Source organism: Juglans regia, chromosome 15 (genome assembly GCF_001411555.2).
Source record: "Juglans regia cultivar Chandler chromosome 15, Walnut 2.0, whole genome shotgun sequence".
NCBI classification, from domain to species: domain Eukaryota; kingdom Viridiplantae; phylum Streptophyta; class Magnoliopsida; order Fagales; family Juglandaceae; genus Juglans; species Juglans regia.
In genome coordinates, this window is record NC_049915.1 from 18,471,280 (window position 1) to 18,494,459 (window position 23,180).

At 33.7% G+C, this 23,180-nt stretch overlaps 3 protein-coding genes across 9 annotated transcripts; 2 read left to right on the plus strand and 1 right to left on the minus strand.

Annotated features, from left to right (window-relative positions):
• Positions 1–924: 924 nt before the first annotated feature.
• On the minus strand, positions 925–4,180 carry LOC108993211 (FCS-Like Zinc finger 14-like). Its single transcript, XM_018968042.2, has 2 exons — positions 3,315–4,180; positions 925–1,335 (listed from the first exon to the last, which is right to left on the minus strand). The coding sequence occupies exons 1-2, from the start codon at positions 3,875–3,877 to the stop codon at positions 1,176–1,178; spliced, it is 723 nt and encodes a 240-aa protein (XP_018823587.1). The 5' UTR covers positions 3,878–4,180; the 3' UTR covers positions 925–1,175.
• Positions 4,181–12,287: 8,107 nt separating this feature from the next.
• On the plus strand, positions 12,288–17,766 carry LOC108993164 (pentatricopeptide repeat-containing protein At3g61360). Of its 7 annotated transcripts, XM_018967952.2 has the most exons (5): positions 12,288–12,495; positions 12,854–12,997; positions 13,104–13,779; positions 13,867–14,016; positions 16,106–17,766. In XM_018967952.2, exon 5 carries the CDS (start codon positions 16,197–16,199, stop codon positions 17,745–17,747), a length of 1,551 nt encoding a protein of 516 aa, XP_018823497.1. In that variant the 5' UTR covers positions 12,288–12,495; positions 12,854–12,997; positions 13,104–13,779; positions 13,867–14,016; positions 16,106–16,196; the 3' UTR covers positions 17,748–17,766. The 7 variants fall into 7 exon arrangements, with proteins under 7 accessions (XP_018823497.1, XP_035541891.1, XP_035541894.1 ...); XM_035685998.1 differs by having other exon boundaries at positions 13,104–14,016; XM_035686001.1 differs by having other exon boundaries at positions 12,876–13,779.
• Positions 17,767–18,211: 445 nt separating this feature from the next.
• Positions 18,212–23,110, plus strand: LOC108993166 (pentatricopeptide repeat-containing protein At3g42630). The gene is made up of 3 exons (XM_018967958.2): positions 18,212–18,736; positions 20,782–20,916; positions 21,702–23,110. Exons 2-3 carry the CDS (start codon positions 20,785–20,787, stop codon positions 22,857–22,859), a joined length of 1,290 nt encoding a protein of 429 aa, XP_018823503.1. The 5' UTR covers positions 18,212–18,736; positions 20,782–20,784; the 3' UTR covers positions 22,860–23,110.
• Positions 23,111–23,180: the final 70 nt, after the last annotated feature.

The following is a 23,180-nucleotide window of genomic DNA, read 5'->3' on the forward strand; positions in this document are numbered from 1 at the left end:
GATTTAATGCTATATTACTTCCCAAACCCAAACAGAGATCCAAGCCCCTAGTTTTGGCAGCCCATCAAAGTAAAGAACGCATTAACAGAATTGAAACTACCAACCAATGCATATCTGATTATCTTGCATGAAATCTTGACAACTCAACAGGCCGTCCTTTGTTGCATTGGAAGTCTTTTTCCTAGGACCAATGTTACCTGCTCTTCTCCTAATGCTGGACAAGGATTAAAAAATAACATATGCCTATCTGTAAAGACGAATTCAGTGAAGTTCTCATACAACGGACACTGGATTCGATATAATTAACATGTACTAGCCTAACATACTATAGCACAAGTCAGTGTTCCTTCGAAAAGTAAAAATAAAAAATAAATGAGAGAAGAAAGGAAATAAAAAGATGGTAAAACTCGATAAAAGTTGGGACTCAGCCCAAAGGATTATGTTCTGGTTTGTAGTACCAACACAACCATTGATTCCTAATATTCTGTTCGAAGGAGACTGGTCATTTTGGATGCTTCGGCGTTCAGTAACTCGAGCATGGATGTAAAATGCCATGGAAATTGATATTCTTTACCATACATATATAGCCGTTTGCATGTTGCGGACATGTCAGAAAGGAAAAGATGCATTTGGTTGCTCAGATTTTATGCTACATCATTAATTTAATAAGGTTGAGTTACGTGTTATTTCCGACTTGGTTTTGTTATCAAGAAGCAGACGATAGAGCCAAACCACACTGATGATACAACCATTCTGTCAAAATCGAAGCTGGCTTTCAAAGTCATGGACCACCTTGGCATTTGAAAGGAAAAGTCAAAGATGCCTCACAACGTTGGCGATTAAACTACTCTCTCTCTCTCTCTCTCTCTCTCTCTCTCACACACACACACACACACACACACAAAAACACAAACACAGAGTAACAATTTCATATAATAGAACAATTATTATATATAAATGTTTTAAGAATGCAAATCTATATATGTTTCTCTCTTTTGGGTTCAAACGAATTTTCCATTCGATTTTCTTGTAATCAGGGATATAGATATCACATGCTCAAACCCTCTCAGATTTTATCAACTGCTTAATGTGCCGGTGAAAACAGTTTTACTGTACACCCTTTCACGTCCTTTTAGTTCCATCTTATTCACTTTATGTAAGTTTCATAAATATGTTTATGCCGCAGCAACGCCAGCAAAAAACGCCAGTGGACTGGAGCAGGGAGACGCAGAGTAATCAAGTGGCTTCAGTGCTCCAGATGCACACTTATCTTTGTAATCAACCCTTTTAATGTGTTTGTCACGGCACTCGGAACTGCAAAATGCTTTTTCCCCCCTGCAAAGGTCCATAAATGTTATCTGTGAGAACTTCATGTATGGTGAATTGAGAAGGTGCTGAAGTATTATCCCAAAAAATATTTTACAGTTCCAATCAGAAATCAAAGCCCCCAAGAGAATCAAGACCACATACAGAAGCAAACAAGGGTAAATGTCTCCAATAAATAGAGGGGCAAAGGAGAAAAGGACTGCCAACTTGTGAACCTTATAAGAACCAAGTGGGGCTTTTGCAATTACTCATCTGAAGTCCCACCTAATTAAATCTAGGGACAAAAGATGGTCAAGCCACAATCATTCTGTAACTAGTCTCTTAGAAATACCAAAGATTTGAAACTACGTAAACTCATGCCGCAGGTAACAATAAAAGAGAATCCGCTTGATAACCCAGCAGAAAGATTTGAAAAATATGAATCCCAATCCAGTGACAAGTGTTGGATGTTAAAAAGAAACATGCAAAACATTAATCCATCACTTGGTTGCCAAGAATATCCTTAATGGTTTTTCTTCCACCATGGGGGTGGTGACTGGTTATAATAATACTCAATTCCAGTATTCACTTGTGAGAATATTGTCTCTTGTGTGGTAGACTGTGATAGATCATGCAACTTGATAGTGTGAATTAAGGAAACAGCAATCATCCTAAACATATGAATTTCATCTTCAAATGCTATAATAATTCACACCTGGTGAAAGAAGAATTTATAATCTCAACAAACAGTGAGATTTCTATTGTTCAAGCAAATGACAAGAGAAACCAGCTCCTTCTAACCTTGACTGCATTGTTTGTGATAAAACATGTGTACTCCGGAAGCCATTTGGACAAACCCTAACTTAATTATTTCTGCTAAGGATTCACTTGGTCCTGCTTCTCAAAGAAATTAACCCTTGACATAAGCTTGTCACAGTATCATCAAATATCACCACATCTCGCTCGTATGAAGACATTTTATTTATTAACATTTTTTATAGCAGCATCACAGCCTTGGGAACTGCAGAAGCTACATCAACCCAAAACCCATAAATTCCATGTTCATTTTTATTTCCCAGATGAAGAGAAGGACATTTAGAACAAACCATTCTGCTGATCTAGTGACATGTGTTCAATAATGCATAAGAAATAAAACGAATCAATAACAGAACTCTGTCTATCTGCAGGGGACTGCTGCCATGCATTTGGAACCTAAGCTCCAAAACAAGGTTCATGGACTAAATTGCTGACTCTCTGGTTTGCTAGTATATTTACTTGTAGAAAGAATCCATGTGGAGAAGTGTCAGAGTAACTAGGCTGAATGAGGGGTCAAACCTTTCTAACTACATGGAAGCAATACACGTTCAATTAAATACATCATGAGTCAAACAGCTCTAGGACGAATTATCATTTATCACAGACAGAAAGGTTTCTGTTTCTAATATGCACCTTTGATCAGCCTAACAACGATCTAAAAAAATCACAAAACCTGGAACAGCCTGTACTCAAAGACAGGATTTTAAAGGTAAACCAAAACTTATTCCAATTCAGACCCTCCATTTCATTTCAAAAGCTAAACTAAAACGCATATACCAAGTACCGGTCGACAGATTCACTTGCCAATCATCACTAGAGTAATATCTAACCGTATCTATTTCATTCAAGAACGACTGTGAAACCAAAAGAACAAGTAAATCCACAAAGACTGCCATTTTCTTTGAACCTTCTAAACTTTAAACGCGTAAAACCATTCCGAACATTAATTTCCACATAATACAATATTAACAGAAAACGAAACAAGAACCATGTTCCAAAATTACTCATGCTCAATCCACTGAGCAAACAATTAAAATAGTTCAAGGAACTAACTTTTCAACCAAATCACACTCCAACTCGAGACCCACGACATAATCCAGAATTCACACGTCATAGATCATTAGCGATTCCAGCGAAACCAGAAGTATCAAAAGAAACAACATAAAAGACAATGAACTCTACGTTTTCTTTACCTGTACATGAAAATGTCCAGCCCATGAAGCTGCTTCTTGCAAAGATAGCAAGTACTAAGAAAATCAGCAGTCCAAAACTCCCTACTTACTTCACCAACATTCACAGCGGAAGCAGAAAACACTCTTACGCCACTACCACTCATCCCACATGCATCACCGCACCAATCACCGACAACCCCATCAAGCTTATCATCGAAATACACGCGTTTCTCAACCACGTTGCTCCCCAAATGCGAAATCACGCAAGTATAGCTCTCGGACATCTCATCTACGTCCTCATCTCTCTCCTCATCATTCAGTGGGCCTCTAAAGTTAGCAGCTGCCTTCGCAGACGAGACGATTGGGATCGGTGTCGATCTCGGCGACAGCACCGCTAAATTCTCCGGAGTTTTGTAGCTCAAATCGGTCATGGCAGCCACTATGCCAAGCCCAACCACGCCACCCTGGAAATTTCTAGGAGATTTGGAGGGATTCGGAGACTTATCGACGGAAAATGATTCTGACAGGGTGGTGAAAAGGGAAAGACTGATGGTGGGTCTCTTTTTTCCTGGGAAATTCTCCATGTTCCGGGAAAATTAGCAACTGGGTATCACTTTGCACAGGAAAACCGAGTTAAAAGAAACTTCTGCTAAAGAAAAGAAAAGAAAAAGTGATAAGAGTTCTGACTCTTCTCGCGTCTAGGAAACATTGAGGTACAGCACAGATATCATCGGAAAGAGAGAAACTTGTGCTCAATTAGAAGAGCGATGCAGAGGCAAGTACAGTACAGATTATCCTTTTTTCCTAAATTGAGAGAGAGAGAGAGAGAGAGAGAGAGCACCTTTCAGCACTCCTCTGGTCTCCAACGCCTGCAGTTTCTGAGAATATAAATAAACAGTTTCCTGTCATAAAATTGGTTTGTCAAAGCAAGAGGTGATGCTACTAAGCCGCCAGCTTTGACAGGTGGGCGCACGGCACAAATTTTATATTTTTCATAATTTTTTATATTTTTAAAAAATAAAAAAATTCAACAATATATTAAAAATCACTTTCTTATTTATTAAATAAAAAGATTTTTTTTAAAAATTTAAATATATAAACAGTGGTAAATTCATAAAACATACTAACATTTTTTAAATGATAATGCTTATTTTTTATTTGTTTTTTAATAAATAATAGATAAAATTTTACAAAAATAAATTGATATAATTTTATATAATATATTAAATATTTTATAATAAAAATACTTTTATAATTTATAATATAAAGAAATTTCTTTTGCAGATATACGGTATATCTCTTTTGATTGTCGTTTTAATTAATGCAGCCGTAAGATCCTTTGCATAATAATTACATAATATTATATATAGTTATAGAACGTGTAAGTGTCGTATAGTTATTTAAAAAAAAAGTATAATTTATTATTAAAAAATTAATTTCTTTTCATATAGATATCATATTTATTTAATATTTCAAAATGACTGTACGATGTTTACACACTCATAACTACAAATATTATTTCTAATTAATTTTTTATGTTTCTTTCAAGCTCTTGATTCTTTTCTTTCTCCAATTATTTTACATTATTTCTTTGTGAGCATCTCAAAATCATATGAACTAAAACAATCAGTGTTCTTATATGAAAAATCTAATTTTTACTTATAATTTTTACTCATATAATAATATATGTTAACATTGATATACTGAAAATTATAAAATTTAAAAATCAAAATTTAAATCAACAAATTGATAAAATTGTTCTTTTACAAAATACGTGTAAAATTTTAAGTACATATAAAACTATACTTATTCTATAATGAATAAATACAGAATGAAGGAATAGAGTCATTGGATGTGAATTCAAGGTAAGAAAATAAAGCCAAACTTGCTTTGGTTGTAAGTAATGGAGTTTTGGAATGAGATCTTATTCAATGTCTAAAGATAGAAGGAAGACAAGATCGATAAATATCCATGAGTCATGACGATAGATCGATCTTTTAATCAAGCTAAGACTCTAAGATATTGTGAGGATGATGTGATGAGCTGGATCTCACCCTCAATGATAATATCTTTGACAAGGAAAATGCTGCATCCACCGAGGATGCAACACGAGAAAAGTTACCGATTGATATTTTATTTTATTTTATTTTTTTACCTAATTGATAAGAAAATGTTTTTAAATAAGTTTGTGATTTTTTTTAATTTTTTTTAAATATTTTAAAAAATACAAATTAAAAAAATATATTTTACACTTAATCGGGAGAAATCCTTTAGCACCACTCTCAAATTCTCAAATATATTTTATTTATTTTTTTTATTGGTACTAGGTGTCTGACGAGAACAGAGTCCCGACCAATACAAGAAATGTACAAATCACAAACTAAAGTTTAGATAAAATTTATACATTTATTTATAATACTAAAAGCAAAAGAATGTGTGGAATTTTTATTTATCTTAATCTATATATATGTTTGTATGTAGTTATTCTTTTTCAATTTTAGTATCTTCTGTTTTCTAGGTGGCGCATGTTGGTTCTCCACGTCAAATAAATTTTATACGTAAAATTGTAAACAAATTTATAAATACATATAGTAGTACTCTAATAATAATAATAATAATAATAATGAGGTTCAAACACAAAATGCTCTCAAGATGCTAATATTTGTTATTAGAAAAATTTAATTCATAAGCCTCTACACCACACACTATCTTTTTTGTAATTTTTTTTAATTTTTTTCTCTTATCAAATATATGGAATATGGATGATGAGTAGAAGAATTCAATTGTTTTAAGAAGAATAAAACAAAAAAAAAAAAATTTAAAAATAAAAAAAAATTATGATGTACAGTGTATGAGACTTATAAATAACAATGAGATTGTCATAACTAGGGCTGGGCTCCAACTCCGACGGAGTCGGAGTGCTCGTTTCCGACAAGAGTCGGAGCCAAATTGGAGCTCTGACTCCGACTCCGATCAGAGGTCGGAGCTCCGACCTCTTATAGGAGCTCCGACATAAGATCGAAGCTCGACGTGCGCTTGACGTGGCGCTCGAGCGGAACTCTTCCAGAGAGGTTCGCTCGACTTCAGCTCGACATGTCGCTAGAGCGAACCTCTCTAGAAGAGGTTCGCTCGACTTCTGCTCGACATGTCGCTCGAGCCAATGTTCAATACAACGTGTGCTCGACTTGCGCTCGACACCTCGTTCGAGTGTAGTGTTCAGTAAAAAAAATTTCGGAGTCGGAATCGGAGCTTCTTGGAGCTCCGACTCCGACTCCGACTCCGACTCCGAATAGATATTCGGAGCTACTCCGAATTTCGACTCCGAATTCCGATGACTCCGACGAAGTCGGAGTCGGAGTCGGAGTCGGAGCGGAAGTCGGACAGAGTCGGAATTTTCAAAATTTTGCACACCCCTAGTCATAACATACAAATCTTCGTCATTTTTTTTAAATTTTTTTAACTAATTGGAACGATTACCCAACACTACAAATTAATATATCATAAATACGTAAAGATAAAAGAGCACTAATAAATGCAAATGCATATCATAAAATATGATATTAAATTCCAATTTAATCCTTATAAGTAAATTACATCAAAATCAATCATGTGTTTTAAAAATTGTCACAATTTTCTTGACCGAAATTGACAAACTCAAATAAGAGAGATATAGACAATATAAAATAGGTTCTCATGCAGCATTTCGAGCTACCTGTGTATTTTTGTTTATAAAAATTAAATATTCAATAAATATCGTAGGTCTATTTTATTACACTCAAAGTGATCTTCAAATTCGATAAAGAACTTGAAGGAGCTCTTAATTAAATTAGTAAGTATCTATATAAAGTTGCCTTTTATTATAGAAAATTTTCATATCACCATTAGAATATAAAACTAAATCCTAAAAGAAAGATTCTATCCACCGTCCTCTTGTGTTTGGTTGTTAAACTAAACTCAACTCATCTCGTACCAATTATTGATGAAATCTATTACTTTTTTAATTTCTAATAAAAAAGTTATACTCATATCAGACTACTTCATTCCACTCAAAGTGATCTTCAAATTCCATAAAGAACTTGAAGGAGCTCTTAGTTAAATTAGTAAGTATCTCTATAAAGTTGCCTTTTATTATAGAAAATTTTCATATCACCATTAGAATATAAAACTAAATCCTAAAAGAAAGATTCTATCCACCGTCCTTTTGTGTTTGTTTGTTGAACTAAACTAAACTCATCTCGTACTAATCATTAATGAAATCTACTATTTTTTCAATTTTTCATAAAAAAGTTAAATTCATTTTAGTCTACTTCATATATTTTAACATAAAAAGTTAAATTCATTTCAATGAAACTCACAAAATACTACTATTTACAACTCAACTCAACTCAATTCAACTTAATTCATCTCAACATCCAAACTTAAATTAATCTCCATTCCCTCACCATCCCCTTATGTGACATCCAATAATTGGATGATAAATTACTTTCCAATCATATAATGCCACATTAGAAAATGATGTAGTATTTTTCTAAAATGTACTTTCGATCTGTGTAACACAGATATTTTTTTAATATTGATGGTGTTAGTTTAGGGAGGCAATATCACCAAATGAATTCCTCCAACCAAGAAATAAGAATTTAAGTTGAATTTGAACTCCATTCGGGTCAAAGAAGGAATTTGAACTCCACCAATATTTCTTTTATTGGAGTAATTTGCCAAACATTCCCATTAAATTAAACCAAACTTTATTCAATCGCATGTAACATGTCCACAACATTTTAAAAGAATTTTTTCCACCAACACTATAAATCCTTCTCATATTAAATTTAGATTAAAAAAACATGAAACCTTTACTCATTGGACAAAAAAAAAATCTTAAAATAAAAACATTATTAAAATTTTTTTGTAGGTTTTTCTTTGAGTCATTCTTTCAAATTATCACTCAATTTATAACTACCATTCATATTATATATATATATATATATATTTTAATAATTTAGGGGTAATTATCAAAATTAATAATGTAAAATTAAACACAATTGATGTGGTGATTTATTATTTTTCTTTTAGTTTTCTATACACATCTAGAGTTGTTTTCTTTTCCATACTTTATGAATGATTGAACCACATGAAATAAATTTTACTTGTAATTGGTTGGTGTGACTTTACCTGAACTTTAAAAATATAATAATGTATTACTTTTTTCCCATCTCTTTAATTTTATCGGGTGTACAACCTCATGATAACCCCATCTCATTGCACGTGCTAGCATTGTCATTTTTTAACCAGAGTAATGTTATATATAATCGTAAAATATGTAAGTATCGTAAAATTTTTTTTTAAAAAAATAGGATCTATTATTAAAAAATTAAATTTTTTTTTTCACGTAGATCTCGTATTTATTTATTTTTTCAAAGTGATTGTGCAGCACTTATGCAGTCACGACTACAAATATCATTTCTCTTCTACAAACATGATGCATTTATTGATTGATTTTTTTTTAAAAAAAAAAATTCTATTCCAATTCATGTTCTTTTTGGTTTTAGGATGTACAAAAATAAAAGATAGAGTTCATAAATGAAAGAACTTATTTAAGCACTTTCTTTAATTAAATGTCCACGTACTTATATAGCTAGTAAATAAAATTCTCATTGAGAAAATATCTACTTTTATTGATGGAATAATATTTTAAGCAAGTCATCAAGAATTCTGATTTTCTTTTCTTTTAATTTCACATCATTTAAAATCAAAAGTAATACTAGATATAATTTTAGGATATGTAAATTTTGTACACTCATTTTGAAAAACCAAGATCAATTATGAAAACGCTGGTTTTTTTTATATAGGCCGTCACAGTTTTTTCCTACCTTTTTCAAAGTGAATGTGGGACTTGCACAATTTAAAACTGTATAAATTATTTTTTTGGAACCAATACAACTATAAATTCTAGATGGAAGAAGTTATTATCTTATTTGATTTTTTTTTTATTTAACTTAGTAGATGCCATCATCTACGTTTCTTACTTGTCTATAGCCTAGTCTTCTTTAATCACAACTCTTGTGTGGATGATACCCTTCATTTTATGTTTAAATGTCAAAGTGAATGCATTGCAAAATATATATAGATCTATAGCACTAATTACACCATAAAAAATAGTCTCAATATACTAATATTTATTTCATGAAGACAAGTAGAACACCAACAAATTATAAAGTAATACATGTAGCCCACTAATGCCTACAAAAAAATAAAAAATAAAAATGCAAATTACTATTTAATATGTAAATTTGATTATTATAGGTATTTTCTTATGCACATTAGAAGAGATAAGAATACTAGTGTTGAAGAAAAGACACCCTTCTTGCCAAGGAATGTGACACTCATAAATATATATATATATATATATATATATTAAGTTGGTTAATTGGAATTTGTGCTTGCCAAGAATTTTAATATTTTTATGCTAATTGAACTTTATATTATTATTATTATTATTCTCTGAATTTGATATTGTCATTAGGGTAGTGGAGGCTATAGCATTAATTAATTTAATTTTAGATGATGGTTGCCATTAATCTTATAAAAAAAATTAATTTTATAGAATAAGGTAGCCTACACTACAATTACTTCTCTCTTTTTCATGTGTCCAAACTACTTTCACTAGATAGTAGCTCTCTCTTTTGATATACAAAAAGTATCAATTAAGATCATTTGTTTGTATTTTTGGTGTAAACAGGCCACTTGATTTTTATGAGGACCTTTTAAACTTTTACAAAGAGTATTTGATCAATCATTTCGCTTTCAGATAATAAATGCCAAGAAAACCAATCAACTTAGCTTAGAGTGACCACTACTAAAATGAGATTTCCCTTTTCCTGGTTATTGTGCTACATTAAATAATTCAATCACTGTCCTCCATGGGGACCTCTGTTTGAAAATCAGTGGGATGCATAAAATGTATTATTATTCAAAGTTCTAAGATTTTTTTTTTTTAATCAATGGTTAGGTTTTTTAAGAATTGATATCGTATTGCATACGCTATATGATGAGTATGAGTCACGAAGGGAGGTGATGTAGAAATTACATCGAAATATCTTTGTATGATATATGGAATTGACAAGAGTAAGTTTTGGCTGGTTTGGTTACATAAAATTAAACTATCTCATCTCATCTCATATAATCATTACAATTTTTTCAAATTCTCACACAAAATATAATAAATGATTTAACTTTTTCAAATCTCAAAACAAAAATTATATTATAACAATATTTTATTCAACTTTTAATAAAACATCTCATCTCATCTGAACTGCATAGCCAAATGAGACCTCAATGTGTACTGTATAGGACGGGTCTCCATAGACGTCAGGTCAAAATTTAAAATTTTAAAAGTTTAAAATTCAACTAAATTAGTATCCAACAGTTTTAAAACTCTTATATCAACCATTAGACCCTTTAACATAGCACCAAATTGTATTAATAGTGTCAGGTGGTGCTGCTAGCTTTCTCTTCTTTGGTAGCAAAAGAGAATTTTATGAAGTCCTGATAAAGAAAGCCAAAGAATCAAAGCTGGTAGAGTGGGATATTTTGGGTTAGTGCTACACTCAGCCTCAAAATGACTATTAATATTTTAAAAGAATAGCTAACACAAGAAGGCTGGTTTCCACTAACTAAGCCGAAAGGCACCACTCTTTAGTTTGCTCTCTTTCAAAGAACATGCATCCTGTTCATCAATATATAGGAGACCAGATCTCATTTACCTTTTTCTAACCATTAATGGATTCTTTTGGACAATGGGAAAGAGTTTGATACTCCATGATCATCATATATAGATGAATTCCAAGAGAAAAAGAAAAGTAAAAAAGATTTGATTCTAGGCCTAGAATATCATATTATGATGGTGGTCCAGGCCAGGGAACATGTTGGTTAGTCTCGTTTGTTTTCGCATATGAGATAAGATGAAATGACGTGAGTTGATATTAAAGTTAAAAATTTGAATAAAATATTATTAGAATATATTTTTTAATATTATTTTTGTTTTGAGATTTGAAAAAATTAAATTGTTTATTTTATTTTGTGTGAAAATTTGAAAAAATTGTAATGATTAGATGAGATCAGTTGAGATTAATTGAGATGAACTGTGAAAACAAACAAAGTTAGTACATGTTTATGACACTTTCTTCTCCTATAGGACATGTCTTTCTTCCCTTGTCATGGCTTTTATGGAGAGACCCCATCAACCAGCTTGGCTAGTTTCACAAACTCCCAATTAAATGAATTGAATTTTGAGCTCTTTTCACATGGATACCAATATCATGGTGAAAATGATCCTTTGTCATGCCTTTTCATGCTTTCAAGGGAAGGGAAGGAACCCATCATTCATTAAATAAGCAATTCAATAAGAGACGCTTATTGGCATTCTAGACTTCCTTCTCCTTTCAAGGTGTATTGAGATTCTGAAAGAGAATACGTATCATTAACATAGATACCAATGTCAATTATAATTTCTTTTCTTTATTTTTTTTTATTTTTTATTGGAAAGACCATGCTATTAACAGGTTATATAAAAGGGGGCTGAACGTGAACAAGTTTTTCTTCTCTCAGAAGAAAATTTGGATAAAGAAAAGAATAAATATAGATATCAGCTACTGTTTAGGAGTAACCATTTTGCATACATGATGTGGTATCATCTAGACCACACATTTCCTCAAGTCTAATTTACCATCCGACTGAGAGAGAGACAATGAGAGAGAAAGAGATGAGAGAGAGACCGAGATTGTGTTTTGCAGAGGAAAAAAATAAATAAATGGATCACATGCATTCACGTAGTGTGTGCATTGTATGCATCACTACAATAGATGCTATATAGAAGAAAATGGTCTTTAATGGGCTTTTTTAAATTATAATTTGGGTCTGTAACAAAGGCCCATTTGGCCTTACAACATTGGGTTGGCCCTGTAAATGTCTTATTGGGTTGAATAAGGTCCTGCTTTCTCTCCAAACCCCTCCACGCCATCCCTACTCTCTTCACTTTGCTACTCCCTCTCTAATGGCAATTTCGAAATGGAAATTCAGTCTCTTCTAGCTGCTGCTGCTGCGGCTAGATTCCCTCCTTCGTGCCTTAGGCATACTTCGAAGACGAGCAGTCCCGCCGTTTTGTGTCATCGGAGAGATTAAAAGAATCGAGCTTTAGCTCTCAAAGGTATGCATGTTTAGCGTGGAAAATGGTACCTTTTTGATTTCGCTTTATTGGGTACTGAAAATCCTGGGATTTCTGTATTCTGGTAAACTGTGGAAGATATGCAGGGATATATAGGAGGTGTTCTTTCTTTGTCTTTGTTTTCTCATTTATTTTTGGGAATTTAGTTCCTTTTTGTGTATGGGTAATCGTATGGAATCTATGAGATTGATTTCTGATCCCTACTTAAATATCATTTTCGTAAATAACTTGGAAACAGAGGGAATAAACGGTAATTCCACTTCCGGTTACACTTCACCCGGTCTCCCCTTCCCTGTGAAATCAAACCCCTGTTCTAACATCTCTCATTTTTTACTCTCAGTCATTCTCTCTCCATTTTCCAGTGTCTCTACACTCCGACAATCGACACCGACGCCACTTCGAAAACACCGTTGCAGCTCGAGTCTCGCGGCTCTTCCGTCTTTCTTCCACAGTCTTTGTCGAGGAACCAGACAAATTTCTACAGGTCTTTTCCTCAATCCCCGAATGATTGTATTCTTTTTATGAATTTTCGGATTAACTTTTCTTAGCATTTCGTTGTGCATTTTATGTATGAATGTATGTTATCGTAGGGGAGAAGCTCTACTGCAAGTATTTTTGTTCAAATGGAGTCATGACTCATTACCGTAGCATACCCTCCAAGAAATCATGTATTACAGAAGCATACCCACCGATTGTTTGTGGAATCGTCTGAGCCAATTTTTTGTTTCTTAGATGTAGACATGTATCAAACCCACCCTGTTTGTGGAACTGTCTAACGAATTTTGTTTTTTGTTTTGTTTTTTTGTTCTACACATGCATTACAGAATTGGTTTGGATTTGGTTTGGTTTGTATTATTTGGAATCGTCTGAGGAGATTTTATTTTGTAAATGTAGACGTGGATTACAGATTATGGATGGATTTGGTTTGATTTCATGTATAATGTGTATTATTTGATTTCATATATGTTCGATTGAGAGAGAAAAAGAACAAAAGCATACCCATGGGGCCACGAGGTTGCCGAGATTCAGAAAGAGGAAGAGTAAAACAGAGTGGTAAAATAGGAAGAAAAAGGAAAACGAAAAAACACTCTTGCTTTTTACATTTACGCTTTTAATATAGAATAGAAACCTCAATGCCAGTTCCTTTTCCCTCGAAATTCTGTTTCCCAAGGACCCAAACCGAGCTTCCTTCTTTTCTCCTCTTCACCATTTTCGTTCCATCCATTGTCCAGAAACCCCAAGAAGGATTTCACAAAATCCTCCCAGGTGCGTGTGTGCTTTTCTTCCTGATTTTCTTTGCTTCATTTCTGTTTTTGGCATTTGAGATTATTTTGGGAAATACATGTCGCACAGTCACTAGCCAGAGACACACTGAGCCTTTTCTGGCATTTGGGAGGGGATCTTGTAGTTAGAGTGAGATACAGAGAGCTTCAACTTTGTGGCTGGGCATGAAGTAATCTTCTCCTTGGATCTACAGAAGGGTGTTCCTCTTTTCCAGCTAAAGTACGTCAACTCGTTTTATGCTGTACTGTTTTTTGGGTGTCCTTTTTATTTTTATTTTGTTTTGCTTGCTATATACTTCCATAAGATCAATGCGCTTGTATTTTCATCCATTTTTATTTTCTTATCCTGGGTATTGGAAAATAAAAGCGATTTAAATTTATTGTAAGGACGAGAAAAAAAGAAAAGAAAAGAAGGCATGTACTTTGTTTTTGTTTTCTTGCTTGTTGCTTCTGGTGTTCTCTTTGGTTCATTAGGCTCAGATATGTCAGATTTGGTTGTAAATACTCGCGATTTATTCAGTGTGAGTTCACATTTACATTACAATCTGTTTCTTTGAATTATTTGAATCTTTTCAAGAAGGGGGGGGTGCGAGCTTGATTTCAGGCAATTATTTTAATGTATTTTTGTTGCTGATTTGAGGTAGTAAATCCTGGTACCGACTTGATGATGCAAAAGAAGAGATCTCTGAGTTATTTTTGAGCAATTTTTGAGTTTGCCCCACATTCTGTTGTGATAGCAAACATGGTTTCTAAAACGGTGGAACTAGGAGAAGATCTATATAGCTTTTTACAGAGAGGGAGTGCAGGGCAGAAGCCTTTGGTTTTTGTTTGAGGTCGTTATTATTTTGAGAATATCTAAATTCATAGAATTTCGTTGTGACAGTCATTGATTTATTTGAAGCCTCTTGGGCACATGATTAATGAATATACGTATACTCTGTATTCATAGATAATTATTACTCAGTTCAAGCAATTCTAATTGACTATTTTCATTTGTATTACTTCTGCTTGGTCTTTGTGAAGTTGGAGTGAGAGTGCAGTGAAGTGGTCTTTGTGAAGGTGAAGTGCTATTGAGGAAGTTAATTTATTGATAAATTAATGCAAAACTAATGCAAATTCAATAAGTGTTCTTGATAAATTATTTGAATCATTTACCGTGAAGTTAGGATTATGGTAGTCATCTTTGTGCACTGTTTGTAAAGTACTAAAAAGAGGATGTATTAGAGTATCATATCGGCCCATGCATAAATCAAGACCTCCAACAAATGCCATGATCTTTCTTTTATGCTGACCTGCATCAGCATCTACAATTACTGTTTTCTGATGATGGGTATAGACTGTTTCAACTTCCTGACAATCAAAGATGAAAACAAAAGAGGTTTAATTGATTTAAAGCAAGTACTAAAATAGAAAACCACATTATTAATACATACACATGTACATATATATATATACAAACACGTACAGATATATGTGTGTAGGTTTGTATGCACCTACATCCATATATAGAAGGTTTTAAAATGCTTTAGTTTTATATTAGTGTGTCCTGCAAATATATGCACATGGGTTGGGCTAATTCTGATGCCATTATAAACATAATTAAGCCCCAATAATTACATGGGTTGGGCTAATTAGATTAGATTAGATAGCATGGGGGGATTTAAGGCAACTTTTACTGGTTGGTTGTACTGATCATGAGAATATGACAGTGACATTATGTTTGAAATAAGTTCCAAAGCAAAACCTTCTTCATATCCACCATGACCTTTGTGATGGGCTGACTTTTGGAGGTGTGTATATTTTTGTGATGGGCTGAAATGTGTTGAACATTAGTGATGACTTGTGTTTTTCTCAGTGGTTTTTTTTTTTTGAGGTGAAAATGTAATAGACAGGTGTTTTTTTTTTATATAAGTAATAGACAGGTGTTTTTTCAATGTTGTTGTATTAAATATTTAGAATTTATTTGCTGCACTCCAAGACCCATCCACGTCTTTATCCAAGTCTCATATTGTATAACATTAATATTTCTATGTAGCTCTTAATTTAAAAAAAAAAAAAATTAATAGAACAAAAAAAATTGAAAAAAAATTATTATTAAATTTATAATAATTTATTATTATTTTGAGTAATAGATGGATAATCCAATGTGGGAATAAGTTTTGAGTGGAATAGCCAAATGCAAAATCATGTCATATTATGCAAATTTTACATTTGCATTTGCATAATTCAATGCTAATGCTCTTATATCTTACTCCTGTCTACTTATCAAAAAAAAAAAATATCTTACTCCTGTTTGTTTGGATAACCAGAGTATCGAGTTCATTGAAGCATTGCCACCACAAATAGAACTGCAAGTGCTGGTGGAGTTGCTGTTGCTAATTTACATTCTAGAAAGAGAGAATGCTCCTCTGGATGAGACAAAGGAGATCTAACCAAATTTCTCACTTACCTCATAAGCTCACCTCTTTGCTGAGTGTTGCTTTCATATCATCCAATTGCTCAAATATATCCACAGAAGATAAAATTGGAATCAACAGCATAGTCAGAATAATTAACGACCATCCATTTCCTGATCAACCACTTCATCCCACCCTTCGCCAATACATTCCTCTCAATGTCCTTTCCAACACCTTTGTGGAGAATGTTCTGGGTCGTCTATTTGCAGCCCACTCCAATGGTCTTAAAGCACTTGAATTCTTCAAATTTTTCCTCCACGATTCACAGTTCTGCCCAAGTGCAGATGCTTTTGAAAAAACGCTCCACATCCTTGCACGGATGCGATACTTTGATAAAGCTTGGGAACTGATGGAAGAAATCAGGCGGAGACATCCTTCCTTGCTTACCCTCAAGTCAATGAGTATCATGTTGTCAAAAATTGCAAAGTTCCAATCTTTTGAAGATACCCTGGATGCATTTCTGAGAATGGAGAATGATATATTTGTTGGCAGGAAGTTTGATACTGATGAGTTCAATGTACTACTTAAAGCATTTTGCACACAGAGGCAGATGAAGGAGGCACGGTCAGTGTTCCTAAAGATGCATTCTCGATTTCCACCCAATACCAAGACCATGAATATCTTACTCTTGGGGTTCAAGGAAGCGGGTGATGTTACTGCAGTAGAATTACTCTACCATGAAATGGTTCAGAGAGGCTTTAAGCCAAATAGTATAACTTACAATATTAGAATCGATGCTTACTGTAAGAAAGGTTGCTTTGGTGATGCTTTGAGACTCCTTGAAGAAATGGAACAGGTGAATTGCTTTCCTACTCTAGAAACAATTACTACTCTGATTCATGGAGCTGGGATTGTTCGAAATAAAATCAAGGCACAGCAATTATTTGAAGAAATTACTTTGAGGAACTTGCACCCTGATACTGGGGCTTACAATGCTTTGATGAGTTCCCTTGTTAGATCGAAAGATGTGAATTCTGCTGTAGCTTTGATGAATGAGATGGAAGAGAAGAATTTTGAGCATGATAGTATGACCTATCATATCATTTTCTTAGGATTGATGAGGTCAAAAGGCATCGAGGGCGTTTGTGAGCTATACCACAAGATGGTTGAGAGAAATTTTGTGCCCCAAACACGAACAGTGGTTATGTTATTGAAGATTTTCTGTGAGAATAGCCGGCTTGATTTGGGTTTGAATCTGTGGAATTACCTTATAAAAAATGGCTATTGTCCTCATGGCCATGCATTGGATCTTTTGGTGACAGGACTGTGTTCCCGTGGGAGGGTGCACGAAGCATTTGACTGCTCCAAACAAGTGTTGGAGAGAGGGAGGCATATAAGCGAGGCAGTGTCTCGGATGTTGGAAAGATCTCTGCTGGAGACAGGTGAGATGGACAAGTTGAGTACACTCCACCAGATGATGAAAAAATTACAAGATGTTTTGCCCCCATCAAAAGGGCATGCTGTTTGTATTTCTGCCTCAACAGATTTGAAGTAATAAGGTTTATTTTAGAGCATATATTTGTCATGATCCATAAAAAAGTTAATGCATATATGCCTCAAACTGGTAGGTGAGCATTGTCTTGCAACATCTTTGGAGAAATCATCAGATCACATGAGTTTCCACCTCGGACTTGTGTATGAATCTCCCTCAAAATCTTACAATAGAAGAAAACTTCATTGCTTGCCCATCATGAAAACTTGAGTAGTGATTGCAATGGGTCATCTTGGCTTTGTTAGAGAAGTCTTTTTTTTTTTTTTTGCCTCTTCCCACTGAGCAAATAAATATTATATGGAGAAATAATTTACATATTTTAAATTATTTTCTATATATGTTATTGATATAAAAAACCAGTCAGCCTGAATAAAGAATTACTCTATTATATATATCAGAAGAGCCACCAACCCATTGATACCCATTGATACCCATTGAAGAGAGAGGCTCTAAAAGATTCTGAGCGAAAGCCCTTTTAAGAGCGTCCTCATGTTGCATTGGATGCAAATCCAACGAGGAAAATGCAAATCGAGGCTAATATTTTCTTTCCTTCGATACTCCTCTACCGCACGCATTTTCCCTTTCTTCCTCCCGCGATATTTTCCCTCCATTTCTTCTCCCTTCGTTCCTTTCTTCCTGTCATTTCTCCATACCACCTTCCCGTCGCAGCACCACCTTCCCTTTCATTCCTTAACTCCATCTCCATCTCTCTCTCTCTCGATCTATTTTGTTCGTAGTGTTTAGGATTACAAAATGTGGGAAGAGAAGTCGAACTTCAATGGAGAGTGCCTTCGCGAGCGCCTCTGGATCACTGACCATAAAAAATAGAGAAAGCGGGAAAGTCTTTTCCCCCCGTGCATTCTTTCCTTCTCTCTACTTTTATCTTCTCTGGCTGGGTTCGCGTAGTTTAAAAGGGGAGAAGGAAAAACTCTAGTCTTAAACCGGTTTGGGTTTTCAGCTCTTTGCTCTTCTGCCATTTCTGTATTATAAAGGTACTATCTCTCTCAACTTTCTTTTGTTTTGTGGGTTTTTTGGTGACTTTCCTTTTGGTTGATATGGAACTGTGAAGAAAATGGCGTAATCTGAATTTTGGGTCTTTGGGTTTTGGTGGGCGTAGTGGGTTTGGAGTTTCATAAGAAAATTTTTAGCTGTCTCTGTTGGGATTGGTCAGTTTCTTGACATGGCTGGAAAGCTTACCTTTTAAAAATGGTGTCTGTACATATTGCAGGCAGTGATTGTTGAACAAATGAATTTTCCTATTTATTTGCAGTGATCACTTTAATATGGCATACATTTCCATATTTATCGGCTGTAATCTTGAAGTTAACATGATATGCATTATAGGATGACTCTGCTCTTAAAACATAAGCTGATATAATGAATTTGTACCACTACTGTTAATGAAACTTCATATTGGATCTTGTGGACTTATGTATATAACGACTGCAAGCATTGTTTGCTAGCTAATGCGGTTCATTAACAATTTCCCAGATGCAATGTCCTGTAGTACCTAGGAATGAAATTTGAGGAACGCCCACACGCCTGCCTGCCCCTCTTGCTGCAACCAATATCGGGCATAAACATGCCAAGCAAGCTAGATTTACTATGCAATCTCTACTTCCATTCATATGCCCTTATATCTTATGGGCTGCTTCTTTCCTTTTTCCCTCAGTTCATATAATTACTGCTAAATTAACTGAACAAAAATTAAGATTACATACCAATAGCACATTCTAATCTGCCATCCTCCAGTGAAATGCCTTGAATTTGGAAGGTGATTGTATGACATCAATATTTCCATGTAGCTCTTAATTTAGAAAAAAGATTAATAGAACAAAAAAATTGAAAAAAAAAAAATATTATTAAATGTTAAATATTTTATTATTATTTTGACTAATATATGGATAATCCAATATGAGAATAAATTTTGAGTTGAATAACCAAATGTAAAATCATGTCATATTATGTAAATTATACATTGACATTTGCATAATCTAATGCTAATGCTTAATAAGATTGCGAGCCATTTTATAGTTAGAGTATTTTCTTTTTTAAAATCTTAAAATCCTTACTTATATAAGTTGATATATTATATTTAAGTACCTATCAAAAGATTGCGAGCCATTTTATCTGCATTGCTAGAGATTTTATAGAAGCACTTATGGAAATGATGAATAATGATTATTTTTTCAATGAAAAAATATTAGCACGAAAAATCTATTTCTTGATGTGAAATGATTTGTGCACTCTCAAGATTCACAAGTTCTACGCACTTGTTAAAAAAAACAGGTAAATATAATATTCATATAAAAAAAATTTAATTTTTAATAATGAGTCTTACTATTTTTTAAATGGAGTGTTAAGTTTGTACACTCTAAGACTGTATCTAATATTACTCTTTTTTTTGTAAGAAAGAACAGCTTTTTTATTATTGTGAAGAAAAACACAAAAAAAAAAAAAAAAACGATTTTTCACGTAATATTGTACTCAATACATATTTTTTTTATAGATTATCGTAATAAATTTAATGAATAATATTATTCTTCATTTTGAAATTTGTCTCTTTAATCATACTAGTTGATGTAATACACTTTAAGCGGATTAAATCAGTCAATTAATTGAATAAAAATCACTTAAATATAATATATCAACTTATATAAGTAAGGATTTTAAGATTTTAAAAAAGAAAATTCTCTAACTACAAAGGAATTATTTAAAATGATGTGGCTTGACATAATTAATCAAATTATAAAATTATTTTTATTATAAAATAAATTTAATAAATCACTTAAAAACACGTAATTTATTGTATTACTTTTATAGAATTTTTCTGAACTTTTTATATAATTTCTTTGGACTGCAACACTCCTCTTTAAAAAATAATATTTTTTTGACTTTATATTTAGTCAGACAACAATAAATTCGATTATATATGTCACATTTTGGGTTAACCCATTGTATGTCCAGTCTTATTGGGCCGAGTGGTTTCCTCTCCAACACATCCATTCTCTCTTCACACTGCTTCTCTCTTGCTCAGGTAATGGAAATTCAGTCTCTTCTCGCTGCTACGCCTACACTTCCTCCTCCGCGCCCTAGGCGTACTTTGAAGACGGTTCGTCCAAATGTTCTCTGCCGTTGGAGAGACTCAGATAATCGAGCTTTAGCTCGCAAGGTATGCATGGTCAGCGTAGTAAATGGCAGGATTCTCTTTTATGTGAAAAGTTTGAACAGCTCTGATCTATAATGCTTTATTGGGTCTTGGTAATTCTGGGATTATTATAGTCTTGTAAACTGTAGAAGATATATGGGGGTTTAAGATTTGTTTTTTTTCTTCATAAATTTCAGTGTGTACCATGCTGGGAATTTAGTATGATGAAGTGTATGGCCAACTGTATCTGCTGGCTTTTATTTTGACTTTCTACGTTAGCGGGAAAACATATAATATTCCGCTATTTGTTTTGCATCATTTTCTTAGTCTATTTAATGTTGTCAGAAACAAAAAAAAATATTAAACATTGATCACTTGAAACTAAATATTGGTTTGTGGAATGATTCAAGGGCTTCTCTTTAAGAGGAGTCATGTGAATATGCTTTGTAGTGTTTTTCCATGTAACTGTAATTTTTTTATTTTCACTATGTCCGATATTTCTTTTGGTGTGCAATCAATCTTTTCCTCGAGAGGGAATATATTTTTCCAAAGTTTATTCATTGCAGGCAGTTGTGAAAACTCTTAAAATGGTTTGATGTGCTTCGTAACGAGAAAATGATCTAGCTGTGTAAACACTAGTGCCATATGAAATATCATGTATCAACTCAACAAATCTCGTCTTAACTTCTCATAAGCAGCCTCTATTAAACAGCGGGTCCCCTGAGTATTTGACATTGTGTTACAACTGTTTTGTGAGTGCACATTTTTCATAATTATTAGCTTTGACAATTGGGTGTGCTTTTGAACAGATAATCCGGCAGTGGAAGCAAGACCGAGGTTTTGATCAAAAGGATAGTGATGCAGCTTGTGCTGCATTAGTACAAGACTTGAGTCGAAAAAGAATGCCTCATCTAGCTCAAGAGCTTTTACTTGAGATGAAATCTGAAGGTTTTCTGCCTGGCAACTCTACATTGTCAGCTCTGATGCTATGCTATGCAGGTAATGGCCTTCTTCAGCAAGCACAGGCAATTTGGGAGGAAATAATAAATAGTTCTTTTGTGCCAAGTATTCAAATAGTTTCAGAGCTATTTGATGCATATGGGAAGATGGAACAGTTTGATGATGTAGCCAAAATTGTGGATCAGGTAAGTTCAAGAGATTTTAATTTGTTACCTGAAGTTTACTCACTGGCTATTTCTTGCTTTGGAAAAGGAGGACAGCTTGAATTGATGGAAAATACTTTGAAGAAAATGGTTTCTAGGGGTTATATTATAGATTCTTCCACTGGTAACGCCTTTATTAGATATTATAGTATCTTTGGTTCTCTGAGAGAGATGGAGAATGCCTACGGTCGCCTTAAAAGGTCTAGACTTTTATTAGAAAAAGAAGGAATCAGGGCAATATCGTTTGCATATATTAAGGAAAGGAAGTTCTACAAATTAGGTGAGTTCCTGAGAGATGTGGGTCTTGCTCGGACTAATGTCGGAAATCTCATATGGAACCTTCTGCTGCTATCCTATGCTGCCAATTTTAAAATGAAAACCTTGCAGAGAGAATTTGTGAGAATGGTTGAAGCTGGATTTCATCCTGATCTCAACACATTTAATATCCGGTGTCTCGCTTTTTCAAGAATGTCTTTGTTATGGGATCTCCATCTTAGCCTTGAACACATGAGACATGAACAAATCAGCCCTGATCTTGTGACTTATGGTTGTTTTGTTGATGCATATATTGATAAAGGACTAGGGAGAAATTTAAACTTTGCTTTGAACAAAATGAACTTGGATGATTCTCCACTACTATTAACAGATCCATTTGTGTTTGAGGCTTTGGGTAAAGGGGACTTTCAGTCCAGCTCAGAGGCATTTTTGGAGTTTAAAAGTCCGAGGGAATGGAATTACAGGAAACTGATTGCAGTATATCTCAAAAAACAATGCCGGCAGGATCAAATCTTTTGGAATTATTGACAAATGCTGGTCTGATTGTTCATAGAATCTTAACAAGCTATTGTACAAAAAAGATGCTTAATTTCAGTTTTTTGATACATAGGACTTTGAGATCAGTGGAAAACCCGCAGCTGCTTACAAGATCGGCTATTTCCACCCAGTATATGTTGTCTTCGTAGGCATACTGCACCACGTTTATGTCCCGAGAAGTTTTGATAATTTGATGTAATAAAATTATGAAAACAAAATTCGTGAAAAGGTTTTTTGAGCTTTCAATTCACTTTCAACTCATTCCTCTGAAATCTGGGAATCCATTTATCTGCGGATAGAGTTGTTATTATT

Bases quoted from the DNA above. Each gene is read 5' to 3' on its own strand.
- LOC108993211 (XM_018968042.2), bottom strand. From the start codon at position 3,877: ATGGAGAATTTCCCAGGAAAAAAGAGACCCACCATCAGTCTTTCCCTT. The intron at 1,336-3,314 runs GTAAAGAAAACG...GGACCTTTGCAG, and splicing joins CTGGACATTTTCATGTACAG to GGGGGAAAAAGCATTTTGCA.
- LOC108993164 (XM_035685999.1), top strand. From the start codon at position 16,197: ATGCTCCTCTGGATGAGACAAAGGAGATCTAACCAAATTTCTCACTTA.
- LOC108993166 (XM_018967958.2), top strand. From the start codon at position 20,785: ATGGAAATTCAGTCTCTTCTCGCTGCTACGCCTACACTTCCTCCTCCG. The intron at 20,917-21,701 runs GTATGCATGGTC...GCTTTTGAACAG, and splicing joins ATCGAGCTTTAGCTCGCAAG to ATAATCCGGCAGTGGAAGCA.